At 40.8% G+C, this 22,472-nt stretch overlaps 1 protein-coding gene across 2 annotated transcripts in view; it reads right to left on the bottom strand.

Annotated features, from left to right (window-relative positions):
- The window catches only part of kazna (kazrin, periplakin interacting protein a), a 55,580-nt gene extending 34,354 nt beyond the window's left edge, over positions 1-21,226 (bottom strand). For both annotated transcript variants that reach the window (XM_072681633.1, XM_072681634.1), the window contains exons 1-2: positions 20,756-21,226; positions 3,370-3,444 (exon numbers count right to left, since the gene is read on the bottom strand). In XM_072681633.1, the coding sequence (XP_072537734.1) occupies positions 3,370-3,444; positions 20,756-20,939 (259 nt within the window). In that variant the 5' untranslated portion in view covers positions 20,940-21,226. The remainder of the gene's footprint in view (positions 1-3,369; positions 3,445-20,755) is intronic.
- Positions 21,227-22,472: the final 1,246 nt, after the last annotated feature.

Raw genomic sequence — 22,472 nt, 5'->3', positions numbered from 1 at the left:
AGAGCTCTGGTTAATGTTCTCTTTCTCTCTCATAACATTCCTAATGGCTGCTGTACAAAAAGTGAAATGCGAAAGCGGTTATCAAAAGAAACTCATTACAGTCTCTTATAGAGAGAGAAAGAGTGAGCCTTCAAGCGACATAACAGTGAAGACTTCTCCAAAGCAGGATGTTCCTCATCATCTGGAGAAAAGCTACATGGCACATTTAGTGTAGCACCACGGAGAGCGCTCTATTCATAGGGTAAAAAGCCTTGCCTTAATAGTCTGGCTATCAGACTACAACCACTTCTTCACAGTGTTTAAATCAACAACAATGACAGGCAAAATAGAGAAGGAACAAAAAAATAAATTTACTTTCAATAAGAGTCAAAGCTAAAAGATTATAAAGGCATTGTGGAGATTTTTTATTGGTTCAGTCATCATGAAACTTGTGAAAAAGTGAAATGCTAGATTGAAATCATATCAAAAAAGTGAAAAGGTAAGAATAGATTCAAGGTTTCTGTGGGACAGGAACAATATGCATCTTCAACCTTTTTCCCATTTTAGTAGTGTGTTGCCACTGCCACAGTGATGCTTAATTTGACATATTTATGTATTTAAAGGACAAGGCAAAGTACTGTAGTAAATGTATATAAATTTATATTTGTATAATTGTTTTTAAGTAAGTATATAAATATGGTTTAATTAAACCCAATGTCTTGCTGGCATTCTTCTTCAATTTTCTTTACTTTGTCGATGTTGGGGATAGTATACAGTATGTGGATCAGTACATGGAAGTGGGCTTTCTGCGTGTATATATTTTTTATTTATTTACTTATTTATTTATTAATTTACCAGGGGCAGGGTGTATTAATCAATATTTCACTTTTCACATCATTGTAAACTTGCCAGAGTTAGCTAATGAGCTCATTTTCAATCAGTTTACAGAACAAGTCTGATGCTGAATTTTGCCTAGCGGTCCAGCCTTACCAGCTTACTGACTGGCTGAGTGAGTGAGAAAGGGAGTGACTGACGAACAAAATGTGCTTGCGCAAAATCTGCCTCGTTATATTTTTCATTCTGAGGTGCTCTGAGAGGAGATGTAATCTTAGGTAAGCTAAGGTTGGGTCTCCTTGCTTGAAATACTATTGTTAAGCGAAGTGGTGCAAAGACATACTGTGTCACTATTGTGTGTGCCAAAGTCTGTAGCGATAGCATGCCGACAATTAACATCGCTACCATGGGATTAGCGCATCAGCCACAGGCCTAGTCCAGAATCACTGTCATGCCAGCTGGAGTTTCTTGGTGTCAGATCGTTTCTGACTTCATATCAATAAGCAGTTATTACTGATTGGTTTAATCAGACGAACAGTATAAGTTGACTGGAGTGTAAACTATATTCTCATTCATGTGTTCTCTTGCTTAGTCAAACAAAATACAAATCTGCAAATGTTTGCCACTGTTAGATCATGTGCATAAATAAATGCAACGACAGCATTGAGACATTACATTCTTCATGGAGCAGATAAAATGCCATAACGGTTGTTTACATATATAAAGAACATGACCTAACAAATAAAATCTGGAGATATGTATTAAATTTGAAATGTAAAAATTGTTGTTTCTGAAACATTGTATGAAACAACACATCAACAGCTCATTCGCTCAAAGATCTATACATTTCCCATTATTTCCATGCAGAAATACTAGGTACAGCGGTTATCACTCAGGTCAGTGATGCAACTAAGTAGACCTTGAGAATTGATTAAGCTTTTCTGTTAAACTGCACTGAACTGCATTATCCTCACATGCATTAATCAATATCCTTATTACATAATCCCTTACATGCACAAATTAACCAACCACCAGTCATAAACTGTCAAACATACATTATGTAAACAGCAGTGATCAGATATTGATGTGACATCAAGCAAACTGATAACACAAAAATCCTGAGATCCACCAAACAAGCTCATTCTCTCACATTTCAGATCAATTTATTACACATGCTGTCAAATTTAGCTTCCAGGTACTAATGATTTTCCTGAGGATCTCAGGAAATGGGGGCTGGACAGGAATGACTCACCAAATTATGTAGCTGTGTGGGATAATACCTAGCTTGTGTTAGTCACTGTACACAACTAATCAGCTGATTTTTTTTCAAGAAGCCCTGCTATCCTCAGTCCAACTGAGAAGATCCTTTCAGCATGGAGATGGAAGGTCGTGACCATGTCTTTGGTGGGTGCAATAGATGCTGCTGGTAAGGACTTCACAGCGGATACACACAGGGCATTGCTGTGTCATGCTAAAAATATTTCTCCACTTTGTCTCGCAGTGCAGAATATCAGGTGTTTCAGTCCAGCTGACAGGATCGATTGAAGGTGAAGGAAATGGACAGTAATGGTCATTTCTATCCATAATGGTTCCTAAATCTATATTTTATTTTCGCTGATTGTTTTTAAAGAGCCCTAGACTGTCAAACTGTATTTTTCTTGGCATAGTTGAATAAGAGCTTGGTACATAGAAGGTGACATACCACGAACCTCGAACACTGTTGTGTCCTCCTTCAAAAATGGGCCAATTCCAAAATCCTAAGACAGTTTTAACTTGATTAGTTAACTTTGCACTCCAAAAACGTACATAAACCCAACCTATTAATTAAATCAGGCAACAGTCAAAACACAATGGCAACTTTAGGAGAATCCAGTGTTGTTTATACAGGAGAGCAGCTCATTACCACCATGCTCTGCTAGTTAAACCAAGTGAACCAGGCCTTGTGACTGTGGCTTGTCTATGCCAGTGTCCGCAGAAGGGGAGCTCAAAGTCAGCATGCAACGGCACAAAGGCCAGGGAGGGTAAACAGGGATTTGCTAAGCTAAAAGGCAATGCTAGCCATACGTAACATTTACCATCTCGTCTCTCCAGGTTCTCTCCGGTCCCTCGAAAATAAACTGGACTACCTCAGCTGAACCAAACTGGAGCTAAACATACATCAGAAGGCAAAAAGTACCACTCTGTTTTTGTAACAGTAAGACTTGAGGAAAGCCAAACCCAGGAGGACTAAAAGCGAGTGGGGCTAAAAGCTGACCAGCTAGAATCTTTTCAGCTTGCTAACAGCACATTGCGGTGAGAGGCCAGCAACACTTCTTCTGGAATAATTTGAGCCTTTAAAGATAATTTCAACCATGTTTCAGAAAAAAAACAACTAACACCGGGAGGCGTCTATAATTCTGTGAGTGTTAAATTATGTTCATATCTTCACACATTTTAAAAGGCCAGCAAATCTCACACTGAGTCACCTCCATATATCACATTCAACCTGCCGAATCACTAAATCACTGCATGTGTTTATGCTTGTGTGCAAGTCTGCATGCAATCCCATGCTGTTACCTTTATCCAGGGATGTGTCATGGGTGCTGTAGTCAGTTAAGCTGCTGACCTCAGTGCCTCTCTGCTTGTGGGAGTCTGAGAGAGGGAAAAAGAGAGAGAGAAAGATACATAAACATGAAAGTGACACACACACACACACACACACACACACACATATATACAGTGTCATGTCATTTGTCCTCAAAAACAGTAATTACTGCAGGATGAGGTCAGGGACAGCTGTGAGATCTAAGCAGATACCTCATGTCTTTGTCAGCTGCATCTTTGACTCCAGAAGCATCCTGAATACACTCCCTTCCTCCACCCGTGTGTGTTTTTGACAGGTCTGCATAAGGATGCTTAGAGCAAAGTGCTGTGTCATTTCTACATCACATGCCTTTGACCACATAAACATCACTATCCACCCTAAAATATTCCACAGAGTCAACAGAGGGAAGGTGCTGTTTAAGCCTTTTGTTGGTGAGCACATTACACCATGTTCAAATAAACATGTGCATTAACTCTTAACAGGCTAGAGTTACTGTTTTTTTGGGGGGTTTTTTGCATTGGGGAAAGGGCCACGGCCACCATGACCCAGGAGGCAGCTAGGTCAAGAAACCACACAAACGTAGGATTCAAGCAACTCACAACTCACTGCTCTTTGTGTAGGGTTTGGGTAAAATAAACACCCAAAGAAACATACAGAGAAACATAACTGTTGTCTACTTCAGGTTCTAATAGTCCTGATACACGTGTATGTCTGTGGTAGTCCGTCAGCACTACTGGTATGCCGTCATCCGGGGCTTATTAGCCTAAACACCCCAAGGAGCGCAGCATCAGGGCGGTGTGGAGTGGCGCCGTATGGCGATCCCACGGCTCCCTCGCCTCCTCACCGCCACATACTGTGATTGATTACAGGAATGTTACTGTAAAATGACTGTAATCAGTTAAAGAGGACAAAAAGACAGGGTTTCTGAATGTACTGACAACAGGACATTATCTAAGATCTACTCCTGAAAAACACTCTTCTCTCATAAGCATTAGCCTGTGTGTATTCCAGTTCAGTCCAGTACATTAGTAAAGCATTAGTGAAGCTGCCTCCCTATTCAACATCCAGCATACCACATTAGACACACAAACACACTGTATAAATAGTAAACACTGCTGATTCATCAGGATGATGAATGATGTGGGGAGAAATTGCTGGCTACCCACCCTGGAGAAAGCGAGGCCAACTGTGCTCTCTCAGGGCCCCGGCTGCCGATGGTTAGCAGTAGACCGGGATTTGAACTTGTGATCCTGTGGTCATAGTGACCGTAATTTGCTGGACCACTCAGGGCCCCAAGAATCTGAACTTCTAACAGAACTTCTCCACTTTGTTCACGAGAACTAATTAATATTCAAATAATTACTAATTACTGTTCAAGTAATGTTTTCATTTAATGCTGGAGGCAACAATAAAGTCACAGATGTTCTGAGTTCGTTCCAGGGTTCTGGGCTCAGATCTTGATTGACAGTGGTACTAACGCTCCTGCCCTTTTCCTGACCCCTGCGGCCTTGCACACAACATTTAACACCAAACTGTGTCAGTTAAGAACTGCACCAGTCTGACACTGAATCTACATAAACCTCCAAAAATACCATTCTGACTGAAGAACAATTAGGAAGTACAGGTTAGCTTTGCAGCTCTGAATGTTACAATTGAACCCAATTCTGATTTCTATGCAACCAAACTGGACAATGGCAGATTTTATTCAACTTTTTTTAACCTGAAACTCACAAGACCATCCTGATCTTATCCACAAAGGGACAGGTGTTCAATAGATTTGTGCTGCCCATCGATATGTTCTACTTAGTGGCACCCACAATGATAATTGTTTTCCTAGGGGCATCAAATAATCTGAATATACTGTTAATATGTTGCAAAAGTGTAAATTGGGATTTAAATAAAAATGCAAAAAACTATTTATGACACAGACAGCTAGTTGAGTGTAACAGCATCCTCTGAAACCCCAAAGGAGGTTGATGTTTTTCTCTTTCAAAAATGCCCTATAAGCTTCCCTTTACACTGCCCTGCAAGAAAAAAATTGTTCCAGCAGTAATCATATATATAATGTAGAAGGGACAAAATTGCTTGACATATTTGGTGTTGACACTGGTCTGTTTCATGGGAATTCATAGTTTTATTTTTGTCTTTATTTGAATATTTGGCTTTAAAAAGATAACTAATCCAAAAGTAACAACGTAATCGTTACATTTACATTTTTTAATAGCAAATCAGTAATCTGTAACGGAATGAATTTTTACAGTGACCCTCCAACTCAGACCAAGAGCAAGAGAGAGCTGCAAGCTGCAAACTCCAAACTCCAAAAAATAACAAAATGGACAGTAATTACCAGATCACCAATCTTGTCTGATATCAGCTGGTTTTCAGTTACTATGTTGAGCTTTTCCCATTTTCTGCCACTGGTGTTTTTCTATAAATGCTCAAATGTGACAAGTAATGCCAGCAGAACCCGGTTTTACAGATCTTATAACCTTTTTAGACAAAGTGGTGACAGTGACAAAATGAAAGTCCATCCATATATAGATTATGTAAACTTCAAAAACTACATATTCCGAATTCCTTGGTTTTGTGATGTTATGAAAACCAGTGCATTTACAAATATCCACCTAGTCAGCTTAAATCTTTAGCCCCGCATTTCTGGCTCATGCACAACTGTACTGTAGTCTCCGCTATCAGTACTGAAAAGAAATGTATAGAAATGAGTGTTTCTATCAGACTCTGTATTTTTACTGTGAGAGAGGGCAGTATGACAACGGAAAATATGCATCAATCAGCATCATGTAAACTGCCAACTATTACCACCGATACATCCAGACAGTGATTTTAACTGAGATATTTTTTTTTTACTGTAAGAGAGGCCAGTATGACAATGGAAAATATCCATAAATCATCATGTAAACTGCAGACTAATCATTGCTCATACACAGAGAGTGAGGATGTATTTTAATCAAGTATCAATTAATTGCGACAGCCCTGAAACAAACAGACATTGAAAAATAAATAAATAACGGCTGTATGAAATTGCAGCAGGCAGCCAGTGTAAGGGCCACTGCATGATAGGATTACCATCTAAGTGAAAGTAATGGAACATGCTGTAGGCCTGCGAGTGCTAAAACAAATAATAAAAAAGACAAAAGAGAGAAGGGGGAGAAAATGAGAAAAAAGAGACAATGTGTGAGAATATAATTGAGTGTGTAAATATGTGTGTATGCACGAGTGTGTATGTGCACTTATGAGCTGCAGCTGAATTCCTCCTGCTGTGTATTTTAGGTCTGATGTAACTTTAGACAAGCATGTGAAGCTCCACTGACACTATCTCTCCATGACACACTCTATCTACATAAAAAACATGCACTACGAAATCCATCAACGCGGTGCCAGACATGCAAGAGCACATAAAGCCTACCTCAAAAATCGCTCTATACAACAATCTGATGGAGCAATGTACATGAAGGTCAATCTGTACAGGCACAAACGCACCCAGACACTGCTGTACGGCTCAACACAGCAACAGATTAAGCACTGACGCACTGATACGCACACGCGCACACACGTTAAGAAATATGCATGCAACACACATACACACACACACACACACACACTGTTACCAAGTACAGGTGTCTATAAAAAGCTGCGCTAATTTCAATTGCATCCTGAAACAGATATGACACTCTCGTTTCAACTCGCTTCAGTAGTGTTTAGCTTTAACACACACACACACACACACAGACACACACACACACACACACACACACACACACACACACACACACACACACAAACCTCATTCCACCAGTTTTCGGGTTGTTAATTTGGATTTTACACCATTACAAAATACCATCTGCTTAACATAGGCTGATATTTTATAATGAAGGAACCAATAGAAATGGTCCAAACTGAAAATAAAAGTTAGAAACATTTTTTATAAATTAAGCAAAATTAGAGCATCATTTCTCTAGTGTGCAATTATAGAGTGAAAACAGGAAAGAAGCACCATGAAAAGGTTTGATCACTTCAAGAGATTTAAGCTCTCAGACCATTTTCACCAACATTTGTAAAGGAACATCTCAGAAAAGCTTGATGCTATTTTAAAGTAAGTAAGTCCTGTGGACTAATTAAGTTAAAATATATTTTTCTGGCTGCAGTGAGCACAGGTATGTTTGAAGAAAAAGGCTTTAGATTTTCTTGTTAAGAACACCTCACCAACTGTTAAACTTAGGGGGTACACTGATCATGCTTTGGGATTGTGTTGCAGCCAGTGACACTGAGAACATTTCACTGGTAGAGGGAAGAATGGATACAAATAAATACCAAGATATTCTGGAAGCAAACATCACATCATATGTTAAAAACATGTCATGTGTACCTCAGGGAAATACATAAATAAATGAATAGAAAAATGTGGGCTATAGGCTTTATACAAATACTTTTATCCAATACCTTTTACTACAATTATTGAAAAGTTGTTTATAAGACAAATATGAATAGGGAAATTGTATGAACCCATTTTCAAGACATATGTTTAAGTTTGAACATTTATTATAAATACCTCCACAAGATCTCACATATACATATAGAACTAAATTTTTACCCTGAAGAAATTCATAACATTTGCACAAAGATTTTACAATTTCCACTGCAGCTACCATCTACTGGTAGCACAGTTTTGCCAAACACACACAACTTGTCTGTAGAATTGCTAAAACAGTGCCCCTGAAGCTACGTTCATGCTGCTTTTCCTGTTATGGAGCTTTAAAACAATGAATTATTGGACAGCAACGTCTGCACAAATGCTTACAATTTCACATTCTACTATGGTAAAGTTTAGGGTTGAGGTGAAGGCACAGGTTAGGCTAACTTTAGGTTAGGTAAGAAATAGATTTAGGTAAGGCTGGGCGATATGATAAAAATACTAGATTAAGACATTGTTCACGGTACACAACATTTATCACAATACATGTAACCACAGACTAAATACATCAGTAGTGACCGATTCTTAAAAACTACTATCCACATACTCTCCTGTACTGAGTACAGTGATTTGTATTCAACATCTGCTGCATCTAATTAAACCAGTCTAATTACACTGTTTGTAATGAAAGCATATTGTTTATATTGCATATTGTTTATAACACTAAACAAGTTATCACAATGCGAGAAAATACTGTCATAGTGCCCAGCCCTAGCTTCAGGTAAAAAAAACTGACTTTCTGTCACATTTGTACAAATTCTTCTTGAGAATTCCTCTTGGCTGCTTAGGCAGCAAACAAGAGCTGAGCTTATGGAACATAATCAGAATAAGGATAGGTCTGTTGGATAGGCATCCTAGGTGCCCTATTGAATGCCAACAGTGTGTAAAGCTTTTTTAACATATCTTTGGTCAAAACACAATTCCATATGTGATATTGTATAGCTATGATGTCTGCTCTTATTCTAAAGTGGAAAACAGTATTAGATAGAGTAAATAAAAATCCAAATCCAAAGGAGAGTAATTAATAAAAAGTAATTAACAGAGCCATTGCTGCCAGAAAATCTCTCTGTATAGTTTACCCAGTGTCTTTCTTTCTTGTACTTCTAGAGAAACACACACACACACACACACACACACACACACACACACACACACACACAAAAGGTACAAACGGGGCTTTGATGCAGCTAACAAGCATTGCTTCTTACACTGTGAGGAAGGAGGCAGAGAATAAAAGTGGTGTGATGCAGCAGAATGACATTTCAAAGTGTGGAGGAGGCGACATTACACCAGAGAAAAACATCTCTGTGAAGCCTGTAGGAAGATTCATACATCTGCGGGCTTTCGGATCTTGATCTGGCTCGGAACAGTCAACAGTCAAAGACTGTCAGTATACCTTTCATAGCAGTGGTCTAGTGGTCATTGTTTTGATACTGATTTTAATCTCATGTTAACATGTCTCGGTATTTACAGTATCATTAAGCTGCAGAAAGGAATAAGCCTAAGTGCACTGCTAATTATAGATGCATAATCTGAAAGGGTACAATTTCTATATCCAGAATAAATAAATAGAAACTGTCTGGAAAGGCTGAGATTGACAGGTGTGATCACATCAGTGCGACCACATCAGTCCACGGTGCCTATGCAAATGGGAGAAAGCAACATTTGGTCAGGTTTTATGTTCAGGTTTAAACCACACTGAAATCCTGCATCAGAACGTGAAGCAAGAACTGAATGACTGATGGCCACATGTCACATTTCACTTCTGCATAAAAGAGCTGTAAAAGAGTTAGAGCTTTGTTTGTAGATGCACCAATATAGAGTTTCTAGCCTAATGAGAAACAATCATTTTTACTTTGCTGTGGCTTACACACACCACTATACTAAGACTAACGCTGGGTAGGGCTTCCTTTGTCCTCAAAACGACTTCAATTCTTGCAAGTATGGGTTTCACAAGATGTTCACAAGGATTGCCATGACATTCTGGTCCAAGTTGACATGACTGTCACCTACAGATCTCTCATTCTACCACATCCCAGAGGTGTTGCACTGGAATTTGAAATCCAGTGACTGGGAAGGCCACTGAAGAACACTGAACTCACTGTCTTGTTCATGAAACCAGTGTGAGACAACTTTTGCTTGGTAACTGGATGCATCATCATGTTGGAAGTAACTGTTAGAAGATGGGTAAACTGTGGCCATGAAGGGATGCACATGGTCAGCAAAACTGTATAAACTGGAAATTGTTATTCCTAATGAAAATTAGTACCAACACTAAAAGAACAATTTATACAGGTTCACACCTTAATTTTCCTAAACAAGTAAGGAAAATGCTTTTTAACAGCATACAACCCCCTCCCCACCCCCTTTTCTGGGTGAAAAACTAATTGGACAAGCTATATTTAGTTTGTACGTATGTATAAGTTAGCCAGCACGCTAAAGAACACAGTACAGTCTGTGTTCCAGCTAACTGAGGCTCAAATCACACGTTTAGGAATAAAGCAGCATCCTTGAGAGTCGAGGGAATGGTCTAAGGAGTGCTTTCATATGTTTTTTGGCACAGTTGATATCCAGGTTTGCGTGATTATGCCTTTCACACAAACTCAATCCATCGTTAACTCAACTATGGTGGGCCTGTTTTTCCCCCCACCTGTTTTCAGAGCATGACATCACCAATCAGTGAGCTCTCACAGCGCCCCCCTCCCTGTGGCTCTTTTAAATGCACATTTTTAAGATGTGGAATAAGCTGATTTGGTTGAGAACTAGATATACATAGAACAGAAATATGACACAAACACATTATAATTTTAAAATACCGTCCTCATTTTAAGATACTGTCAACATTTCTATGTATACTGTATTAGCGTTATACCGCCCAATCCTAGCCCACACAACTCTGAAAGCATTCGATCTGGGTCAAGTTGTGGCATTTGTGACATTTCAGACTGGCAGTGTGAACATGGCCAGTAGTTTGCTGCGAAATGCTGGAATATTTCTTTATCTACAGCTATCTCAGACACTTTAACTGGGATAAAAGAACTAAAAGATATATCCATGGCCAAAGTATCTGGGTGAAGTGCTTTATTAGGAGTGGAAAAGTGAGAAATTGACTGTTCTATCTTCTTCCCCCTCACCCCTGTCTCTGCACAGTAATAAAGGAATCTCCTCCTTTCCTGTCTGCACTAGTGTGTAATTGAGGCTCTAATGCTGTGTTTAACACCCAGCCTCAGTCGGGTAGAGGGAGGTCACATTGAGAGCTGTCAGAGGCAGACAGGGGTGCAGCAAGCCGGCCTTCACACTTCACCTGAGCACCTTCAGTAAACACTGCCATCGCACTCACTCCCTGCCCTGCTTTTAGAATTAAGCACAGCATTGGACTTTAGATTGGACAGTTTTTGACAGAATAAAGAGAGTCGAGTGTGGCATGTTTACAGGAATATCTGCTTGCGACTAATGAGCCAAACACATTTTTGCAGACAGAAGCAAACACACAGTTAACTGTCAGCCAGGATGTAATCCTGAATTCACTGGGGAGAAACAATGTAAGTGTTTAAACAAGCAGAGTTTTAATGTGGAGGGAAATCATTTTGCAGAAACAGAGACGGCATAGAGCCGACACCCAGTATCAATATCAGCCCAGTAGCAGCAGAAAACGCTGTACAGATAATGGAGGGAAAATCTCCATCAGACAATCTGATCAGATTTGGTAAAATATCTAGTATGAAATACTACAGAAAGGCCTGTATCTATCAAATGTGCTCCAACCAGTAAACGACAGGTTTTCCTTACACACAGATCAGCCATAACATTAAAATGAGATTAGGTGGTTTCAATGGCATGTGTCAAGTGAACAGTCAGTTCGTGAAGGTGATGTGCTAAAAGCTGGACAAATGGGTCAGTATAAGAATCAGAGCCACTTCGACAAGGGCTGAATTGTGGTGGCTAGAAGACTGGGTCAGAGCATCTTCAAAACATCAGGCAGTTCTTGATGGGTGTTTACCAGTATGCGGTGGTCAGTACCGGTGACCAGATACCACAGGACAACTTCAGAGGTTTTGCGGAGTTCATGCCTGATGGGTCAGGGCTGTGGCATGGGGGGAGTCTACACAATATGTTGTATAATATGGTTTCAATGTTATGGCTGATTGCTGCCAGCTACAGCACCCAGAACAACCCTGGAGTCTGCATGGTCTTTATAAAGTGAATAATTGTAATGGGCATTAATATGCTCCTGTGGGTTGTGAGTTTGCATAGGAGAGCAGATGTTTTTTTCGACCAAGTAAAACACTCTGCTGCTGCTCTGTAGGTGCAGAAGGCTAATAATCATTTAATATTCATGAGGGAGTGAAAAAACCCTGTGATGGACGGACACCCTGTCCAGGGGATATTCCTGCCTTGTTTCCGGGTAGGAACCACTGTTGGTTTCATAAACATTTTTTCTAAAAGAAATATGTAAAAGTGTAAATACTCTTTATATTGGTAAAAAAACTTTTTTTAATCAAGTGAAGGTTCTTTAAACCTTTATATGGTTCAAATGAACACACTGCCAATAGAATAGGACTCTCTGGAGCAGATACACATGAACCTAGCACCACACCACCACTGGAATGATGGTGCTCCATTTTAGGGACAAGTTGGGGAGTGATGGAGTGTGGTGGTGATCATCCAACATCCTGACCTCACTAATGTTCTTGTTACTATATGCAATCAAATCCTCATATCAATGCTCTAGATCTTCCCTGGACAGTAGAGACAGTTACTCCAACAAAAACAGGATAAACATTTTTTAATACCCTTGATTTCAAAAGAAACAGGTGTCCCAATACTTTTGTCCATGTATTTAAAGGTTTACTAAGCTATCATTTTTTAGGGAAATGCCAATGTGGTTCTTCTATGGCATCACTAAAGGAACCTTTTTACATTTTGCTAGTAAGGCAGCCTTCGACCCTTAAAGTTGAACAGGTCTTCTGCTCTTTGGACGTAACCTCATACTGACGTTATGCTGCCAAACACACACACACACACACACACACACACACACACACACACACACACACACACACACACACACACGTAACTCCATCTTGCCATTCTGGTGCCAAACTGTAAATAGATATTAACTCCTTCTCAACATCTGTGTTTAACATCATGACACACTGCCTAAAACACACATACGCACGCCCTTTAACAGCATATATTTTTCTAACCTGAACACATTAACACAGTCTGCATGTGCCTGAACACATTACCAAACTATCATTTCTTGCCTTCACTTGTAATTACCCATCATTACCTGCACCATTTCTACACACTCTCTTCAACACACATCAGTTAATGCAGGCGCACTGAACCGATAGCAGAGAGGATAATGAGGGTCCTGACAGCTATAGAAATCCCACTAATGCAGAGTAAGACAAAGATGAACAACCCAGCACAGTAAAACACTGTAATAAACAACATGGAACTGCATATAAATGAGGGTAAATATACAGTATTTTATATTGTATATGACTTTCATAGCACAGGGCCCATTTGTAAAGATGTATTACACATCATGAGAAAAATAAACCTACAACGATAGAAATAAATGCATAAATTATTGTGGGAAGTACAGAAGCCAAACCACACATACACACAACACTTGGCCACTTAGTATTTATTAGTACTATTAGTACTTGCGTGCACAGACACAGACACACACACACACACAATGTGAACCTCAGTTACTCACGTATGTCCCCTTTTCAAAGCAAAAGTGTGCATTCCCAATAGGCCCAATATGAGAGAGAAAGTAAGCAAGAGAGCTCTCTTCTCAAGCACTTTAAACATCTACACTGACCACAGAGATGTAATCCGACGCTTGCTGAAGTAAGTGTGTGTGTGTGTGTGTGTGGGGGGGGGTTGGTTGAGTTCATTTTAATATTCACTTTTGCTCACATTACATTATAAAACTTTTTTGATGCCTGCTACTCATGAGTGAGGTTAAATCCCATATAAAATACAATACAAAAACATTTAGGATGTACTATATATTGTATTACTCAGGCACCTGCTCATTCATTGTAGCTGTGAAGCAGTGGAACAGTGTTCTCTGGATTAATAGAGCTCCATCCAATATTAGCATTTCAATACCATTCATTTTGGAAGAAACAATGTTTTTCCAAATTTCTGTAACTGTCTCTACTGTGTAGGAAATGCTTTCTAATATTGGATGGAGCCCCATCAATCACCAGCTAAGCACAACTAACAACTAAGCACAAAGCTAAATTACACCTTTTATAAACATGCTATTCACATAATGCAGAGATTAATATAATATTTTATTATTATTTTATTTCTTTTTATTTATTTATTTTTTTAAACATCCACCCCAACTACTAGTATTAGTGGTTCTCCCATTGACTCAGCACACTTGAAAAATGCAAGTTAGGGGGTCGATAATGAGAGTGCAGAGATTTAGTGGTTAGCAAGCAGGGGAGAAGATAGCCAGTTAGAGACTTCTAAATCCGCTGCGTCCAACAAGAGTGATAATATTTGAATAATCGCTGCCCACCGCTATGTAATTTAGGGGAAAATCTTCTCTGCTTTATGATCAATTGAGGTGGAGTTACAGATGTAGTAACTGAATTTTCAGCCACTTGGAGGCACAATCATTAGTTTTAGTGAAATGCTACAGGGAGTATGTGTGTAACATGCTCCCTGTAGCTCAAGCCCACTCAAACCCACATTTCATTTCTGTCCTCACAAGCAAGGTGAGTCCCTGCCTGCAGCGAGCCGCACACGAGTGGGAATCAGCTTGAATTGCTGAAATTAAACTGACCTTTCTTAGAATGTGTCCTTGGCCATATTAAGCATAACTCATTAGACTTAAACATTTCAAAGCATCTTCTGACTTTGGATAGCATCCCAGTGCAGCATCACTAAGAGCAGGGAAATATTAACCAAAAATATCATTATTCACCCACCAATCATCCAGGACAAATGATTCAGCTCAGCTGGATTTTAATGGTCTTTGTTTTCATTTTTGGTCCCTACCTCATTATTAAACCAAAGCTGAGTCCAAAACTATGCCCTATTCACTATATAGTGCACTGCTTGGGGGTTCTGTCATTTTGTAGTGGAGTCCAAAACTCAGACACCTTCCCCAATATGGTGTTTCACTCACAAATTAGTCACTGTACAAACGGAAGGTGTGTTGATTTCCAATTCACAATGATTTTAAAATTAGCATTAAAAAACTCATTTTTCTTTTTGCATGAAACACCTGTTTTTTTCGCTTATACCATTGCTGTAGATGAGGCAGGTCCTCCTGCACTACACATTCCTAGAAGGTTGTCAGTGTGAAAGGAAAATTGGATCTTTAATGGGTTTAGATGTTGTACATTATGTGGAGGTTCTTCACACTCTATAAAAAGATTTGCAAATGGTTATTTATAGTGCGTTCACGCTGTCTTCCCATTATTTCCAATGACACTGTCACAAAACCACAAGACCACATCTTTTGCTGTAAGCTGGTTTCAGGTGGCCTAAACTGGTCTTTGATGGTTAAGGTAGTTAAAAAGCTGGTCATTCGGGTGAAAATATACCTCATAACTAATTTGTAAACCTGCTAAAAACTGCAGCAAAAAAAAAACAAGCTTGGCCAGCTCAAACTGGTTGACCAGCATATGGTGTGTTTTTGAAATTTATGGTTTAGATGCTCTACAAACATGAGCAATCTGACCAAGCTAGACCAAGCTAGTTGACCAGCATGACCAGCATAACAAAAGTTGGTTTACCAGCTTCAAACGCAACATGTAGTGAGCTGGTTCAGAGCTGGTTAACCAGCTAGCATACCAGCATAGGGTATGCTTTTGCATGGATGACCAGCTTCTTAACTCCCTTGACCAGTTTAGGCCACCTGAAAAAAAAGCAAAAGCTGGTCTTGGTCTATCTGTCTGAACCACTACCCCTTGAGGTACCTTGGCTTTCTCTCTCTCTCTCTATATATATATATATATATATAAACAGATTTTATTATTTATTCACATTGGCTGTTTTATTATGTCTGCATGTGCAGTAAAAAAAATAATATTTCATTGCACCCCTAACACAAAACACTTATGTTAATGTTTTATTTGCATGCAAGAGATGAGAGTACAATGGTGTGCTTCCTCAAATCTATGTCTAAGTCTATGTGTCCGTAAACAATCAAAACAGCACTGAGAAAATATCAAAGCACTCTCTTGACATTTCTCTTTTCTTAGGCGAGATCCACTACAGTTGACATAAGCCATGAAGGACAAAGAGCAAACAATTGCTGGTTTCATGTCATGAGAAGAGTGCACCGAGGCCTGTGGGCTGCCTTAGGGCACTGACAGCGTGAATGGAGGTGTGAAGGACACTAGCGGCTGGGGAAACTTTGTCAAAAGCATAAAAATCTGATGAACCCAACTGGAAAAACGCTGTGGCCTAGAGCGGGGGATACTGAGAACATGCTAGAACAAAAAAGGATCAACCCAATTCTAAAAATAATGACCATGATCAGAAAGAACTGCTGTTCTATAATGCAATGTATGTTGCAATAAGTCTTTATTGCTAGAAACATGACAGCTATACAGATTATCCACCCCAGTACAAAGGGACCGTCCCAAAATAATCAGAAGAATTAATGTTACTTTTATTATTATTTATTGCTAGGGGTATTAGACGCGGTAGTATCTGTGGAAGTGCATCAGTTATTGCTTCTCAACACAGTCATCTTCAAGGAAAATAATATAATAGCAACACTTTTTCTTCCAGTAATTTATAGACGAACCCTAACTCTGCAGCAACCTCAGGAGGAAACCGCAATCACAGCCAACTTAGCTTTAATGTTTTGCTCATCAAAAGGCCAAATTCCAAACTTGGTTTAATCATGGTAAATGGGAAGGATGAGGACTGTGATAATAGCACAGTCTTAGTCTTGTTGTGCCCATATTAGGATCTCCCATATTACATTTTTACAATATAGGATCTTCCATATTACATATTAAAAGTTTTTCAGCATTGGGAAAATGAAGTGTTTGATAGATTACTGGCGGGGTGGGGTCTTTTGCTGAAGTTGCTTATCTTATGATTTCACTTTAATATGCTACAGTGTTCAACTCTATTAAGCGACAATCCATAGGGTTTTAGTTTAAATTGAAAGCAGTTGTATTCCTGAGTGAATAAGGGACAAAAATTCTAATAAGTGGTATCAGTGGGCTGGCGTGCCCATCCCGGCAACGGCTAATACATTCTTTCTAAAAACAGAGTGGTCTGGTAGGTTTCTGCAGAAGTTTTTAGGGTCACATCACGTCTTTACATCCTTACTCGGCACCATTAGCTGATTACCTGAGCAACCTGATAAAAACAGAAAGGCTACTGCAAACATGGAGATGTTAGAACAGCCAACTCAGTCTTCATTTGCTCGTTTACGTATCATCAAACCGAAGAAACTTAGATCTGACAAGAGTGCTAAACATTGGCTATGCTTTTGTAAGGAGGCAAGAGCTCTGTGACCTGAAATGATTTTAAAATGGTGCGGAGTTGGCTTTCTCTTGCTGAACATGTATGATATTGTGTGTTTTTATGGCTACATACTAAAACAGGCAGCCAGGTTACCATTGCTGTGGATTTTCTGTGTACCTGCATTACAGTGTAGTACAGTACAGTCGTATCACCTGGATGGCAACTTGGCCGGCTAGCTTGCTAAGAGCTCAGACAATTTCAAGTGCTTTCCTCGCTGTCATTCTGTAAACACAACCTACTCAACCACCCTAACATCCACCTCACTGAGTGGATGCTTTATAAAGCAACTGAACACATCGGCTAACCAGCTGTAATCTTATAGACAGTGTTTTATCTGTTGCTCAATAAATAAATTGTGAAAGTATTTTAGCACAATGGAACAAAACAATATGCTCACACAAAATACAGTTTCATGTGGTAATTTATTTATATTAACCTGCATTAGAAGTTACAAATGCTTTACCCTTAACTAAACAGTCACTATTGTGGATATACATGTTTTTTGTGTAGATAGTGATGATGTATCTGCACATTTTTAAACCTAAATACAATTATTAGTGGTGCAATGCCGATACAGATACACCAATTAAAAAGATGTTTGGTCAAGCTTGGCAAGATTATGCTTCCTTACTTGCACGTGTTTCTGCATTGTGACTAATTTTTATTTTTTAATTGCTCTGAAAATGTGCAAATTTGCAGTTACACTTTCAATGATTATCAGGATTTCTAGCAATCTATAGAGTATTTAGGTTTGTAAATTTGTATAAGTATTGGTAGATCTCTGAAAATCTGGTATCCGTGGTGTAAAAGTGATGTATCCCTAACAATTATGCTGATCAGAATGACAACCGTATATAACTCTCTTACATCCTCTTAAGACATTTCCTTCACTTTTGTTTTGACTGAGACTGAGAATACCCAACATTGAACACCTCCACTGACTGGATGAACGTAAACGTGCACTGATCAGATTCATCCGCTCTGAAAGGAGACCACACAGCGCAATTACACATTCTCACCAGAGAGGTCTCTAAATCCCCAAAACTTACGAACTTGCTTTAATGATCTTATGATTCAGAAAATCCAGTGATGCACAGGGCAACACACACAGACACACACACTCACACACAGCAGGTCTGGAACATTTTTGTCGACCAAAGGGCATGGCGACTTACATGCCTTACATGGGGAGTTTCTCAAAACGGAACGCCAACACGTCTTCCGAAGTCTGTTACTGAACCTTCTAGTGAAATCTAATGACTTCTACTGGATCACGTTCACTGTTCTCCTTGTGTGTACTTATATAAATACAGAAATACATGCATAAGTAAAATGACTTAAACTACATGACTAGTAAATTACATTTGTAGTAAAGACTATTTACCTATTGTTTGGTTATTATCATTATTTTCTAATTTGACCAGTAGTGTCTGCAACAACTTGACTGAGCTCTGAGTGACAGCTCAGCTTGAAATGCTACCCCCCCCCACACACACACACTCTCTCAAATACTTCAATGCGGTTTAAAATGCAGATGCACGACTTCTGCTCCCATTTATCTCCCTCTTCCTCCCTCTCACCCCCTCCCTCTCTGTCACTGATAGCCAAAGGCTCCCTTGGTAAAACCCAGCCAAGATGAACAGTCACCCCATTGACCCAAACAGACACAGGCATAAGTGTGTGTGTGTGTGTGTGTGTGTGTGTTGCAGAAGCTACAGAAGACCATGGGAAGATGCAGAAATGTGATCACTAGACACTAAATGTAAAGGAGATGATTGACATTCTATTAGTAATAATGAGCAACGTGTGTGATGTGTGTGTTTGCATCATTGTAATTTAAACACAGAGGCATTACTATGCATATGGTGATTTAAACTGACTGACAGAGCCCAAGCAAAAAAAACCTGTTCCACATATGCACATCCACACATTGATAGGAGAGAGACATGCAGAGATAAAGAAAGAATGTGACAATAAAAGCAATAAAAGGACAAAAGTATTGGGACACCTTCTCATTCATTTTTTTTTTCTAAAATCAGAGTTTATCTAGGAAAGACTTCCTACTAGTTTGTGTGCCATTGCTGTGAGGATTTGATTGCATTCAGCAACAGACACGTTAGTGGGGTCAGGATGCTGGATGAAGACCACCCCACCTCATTCCCAACTCCCCAACTCATCCAAAAAGCACTAGATGGAGCACCATCATTCCAGCTCCACAGCTCAATGCTGGAGGGTGTTATACCCCTCTAGCCCACACCTGGCATTAGGCATGGTGCCAGCAGGTTCATGCTTATCTGCTCCAGAGAGTCCTATTCTATTGGAAATACTACTTGCTAGGGACTAGACATGGTGCGAGTGTGCACATTTGCACATCTGTGCATCTTAAAGTAGAGTGAATGCATTCATTAGTAGAACTTGCAGTGTAACTAACTGTGGTGGCTGCAAGGGGTCAGCACGGGCCCTCTGACCAGCCTGCGGTCACACGGTCACATGCACAGCGTGGTGTGAGGCACAGTTCGGGGTGACACATTCTTTCTGTAACCATCCTCAGCATTACTGTGATTATGATTGTTTGACAGCAGCCCTTCTAGCGATTCCCTTATTTTCAGTCACACATCAGTGAGCCTTGGGTGCCCAACGCAGTCTCGCCACTTTGTGGTTTGGCCCTCCTTGCCGTATCGATGATAGGCGCTCATCAATAACAATCTCAGGGCTGGGTTTCTCAAAAGCTTCCCAACACAAAGATGATGCTGAAGTGGTCGAGCGAGCAGCACACTGAACACTCTCTCTCTAGCAGGTAAGAAGATCTTACGCCTATGAGAACCAATTGTTCTAGTCTATCGTCATTAGGTCATAATGTTCGGGCTCATCTGTGTAGGTGGCAAATGGCACTACAGCTCATGTAAAGGAATCTGATGGAGCTTCGGCACTCTAAAGAATGCAGATCCCCTGCTCCACAGCAGGGCTTCACACACTTCCAGCATTCCTAAGCCTGCACTGAATATGGTGACCAGAGGCTTATGGGCAGCAGCTCCAGAGCATCCCATTCTCCCCCACCTTCACGTAGCCGAATTACCTAATTAGAAGTGGGGTCCACAAACTTACAAACACATACAGTGCATTATCTAGTTTTACAGTTTTAATGTATTTATCTTATACCCCCACATAGGCTGTACAGTCACTTAATATCCATTCATTCAAACGTATATCGCTGAACAGAACAGAGTGCAGTGTGCAGTGCCCTGTCCTCCCAGCTGGCTGTTCCACCTCTCCAGCGCTCGTGCTCGTGCCCAGTCAGCACGCGCAGGTGTGTGAGGAGGCAGGTGAAAAGCTCTTACCGTGCCGGCGCCGCCGCCGCTCGGTCGTTCCCGCGTCGCGCGCTCCCGCTTCTCCCGCGTCCTCCAGCTCCGCGAGTCTTCCCCGGCTTGTGGCCCCGAGCTCCGCGCGCGCGCTCACCACCTCCTGACTCGCGCACTGGACCGTGCCGTCGACGCGCTGCGCGAGATGCTTGTTGTCGTCCATCGTTTTCAAGCTCTCGGACCGAAAAGGGCAGGCAAAGTGCGCGGCGCGAGGCTCATCACAGACACAAGCGCGCGGGAGTCCACCTCTCCGGTGTCTCTACGGCTCAGAAACACGAACGGCACGCAGACTGAAAGTGCCGCAAACTGAGCCGAGCTCCATGACGACAGTTACCTCAGCGCTCAGGTGTGTGTGTGTGTGTGTGTGAGAGAGAGAGTCAGAGTCTGCGTGGTAGTGCTGCGTGTATGTCAGGCAGCTCGAGTTGTGCGCCTCGCGCGGAAAGAACAGAGCTGAATAGAGCTCGAGAAGCGATGACGAACGTCCCCCTAAACGGACCGTACCAACTGCTGATAGGAGGGAGGGAGGGAGGAGGAGGAGGAGGAGGAGGGAGGGGCAGATAGGAAATTAATCATCAACATTGATGCAATTTAGCCTTTCTTCCCATTTTAAAGGAAACTGTTTTGCTCAGAAGCTGTTTTACTACGCCGAGGCCTTAATCAACGTTTAGAATCTGCCAGTCTGCGCAATTTCTTTCACAGATGCGCGCGCCCGCGCACACGCTCACAAATCGCACATTACAGCAGCAATTAACTGAGCTTATACCATGAGGAAAACCTCAGAGACTACGAGAGCTGATAACAGTCCTGAGTCTTTATTTAAAAAGAGCGGTTCTGACACACCAGCAGGCTGCTCACACACCCCAGGTTTTGGGGAATGTTATATTTTGGGGGCTTAGGCTTGAACTCTGTCTTCCTGGAGCTAAATGTGGCTGAAGAGTCATTGATCCATTTTTTACTCTGCAAAAACAAAGGAAAAGGTGAAGGTGCACGTATTAGTCATTGTACTCCGCATTTAACCCATCTGTGGTAGTACACACACACACACTAGTGAACTAGGGGCAGTGAGTACACACACACACCCAGAGCGGTGGGCAGCCAACTCCAGCACCCGGGGAGCAGAGAGGGTAAAGGGCCTTGCTCAAGGGCCCAACAGTGGCAGCTTGCCAAGCCCGGGAATCGAACCCACAACCCTGTTTTCGATAGCCAGGCGCTCTAACCGCTGAGGGTTGATGGTTTTATGTACCCTAAACATTCATAAATCATTCAATCAATTTATTCACCAGTTTACAACCTTTATTTAATTAAACACAGTGTTTTTGTTACTGTGCCGTTTCTATAGATGTATGTAAAAAAAAAAAAAAGCTTTGATCAGATTGGTTGCCTTGCTTTTACAACACGGCCTCATTCAAAAAGCAGTCTGGACTGAAATACTCCTTATTCACCTTATTTGGCCTTTCAAGAGTCTTTAGGTATCACATGGTCCTTGAATGGTATTGAAAGTAAATGCAGTCTAAAGGATAAAGGTGCACGTATTCGTCACTGTACAGTGTGGACTGTACAGCGAAATGTGTCCTCCGCATTTAACCCATCTGGTAGTGAACACACACTCACACACACACATGTGTTAGGGGCAGTGAGTATACACACACACCCAGAGCGGTGGGCAGCCAACTCCAGCGCCCGGGGAGCAGAGAGG

Source organism: Salminus brasiliensis, chromosome 6 (assembly GCF_030463535.1).
Source record: "Salminus brasiliensis chromosome 6, fSalBra1.hap2, whole genome shotgun sequence".
NCBI lineage: Eukaryota > Metazoa > Chordata > Actinopteri > Characiformes > Bryconidae > Salminus > Salminus brasiliensis.
This window is presented reverse-complemented; position numbering and strand designations above follow the sequence as displayed.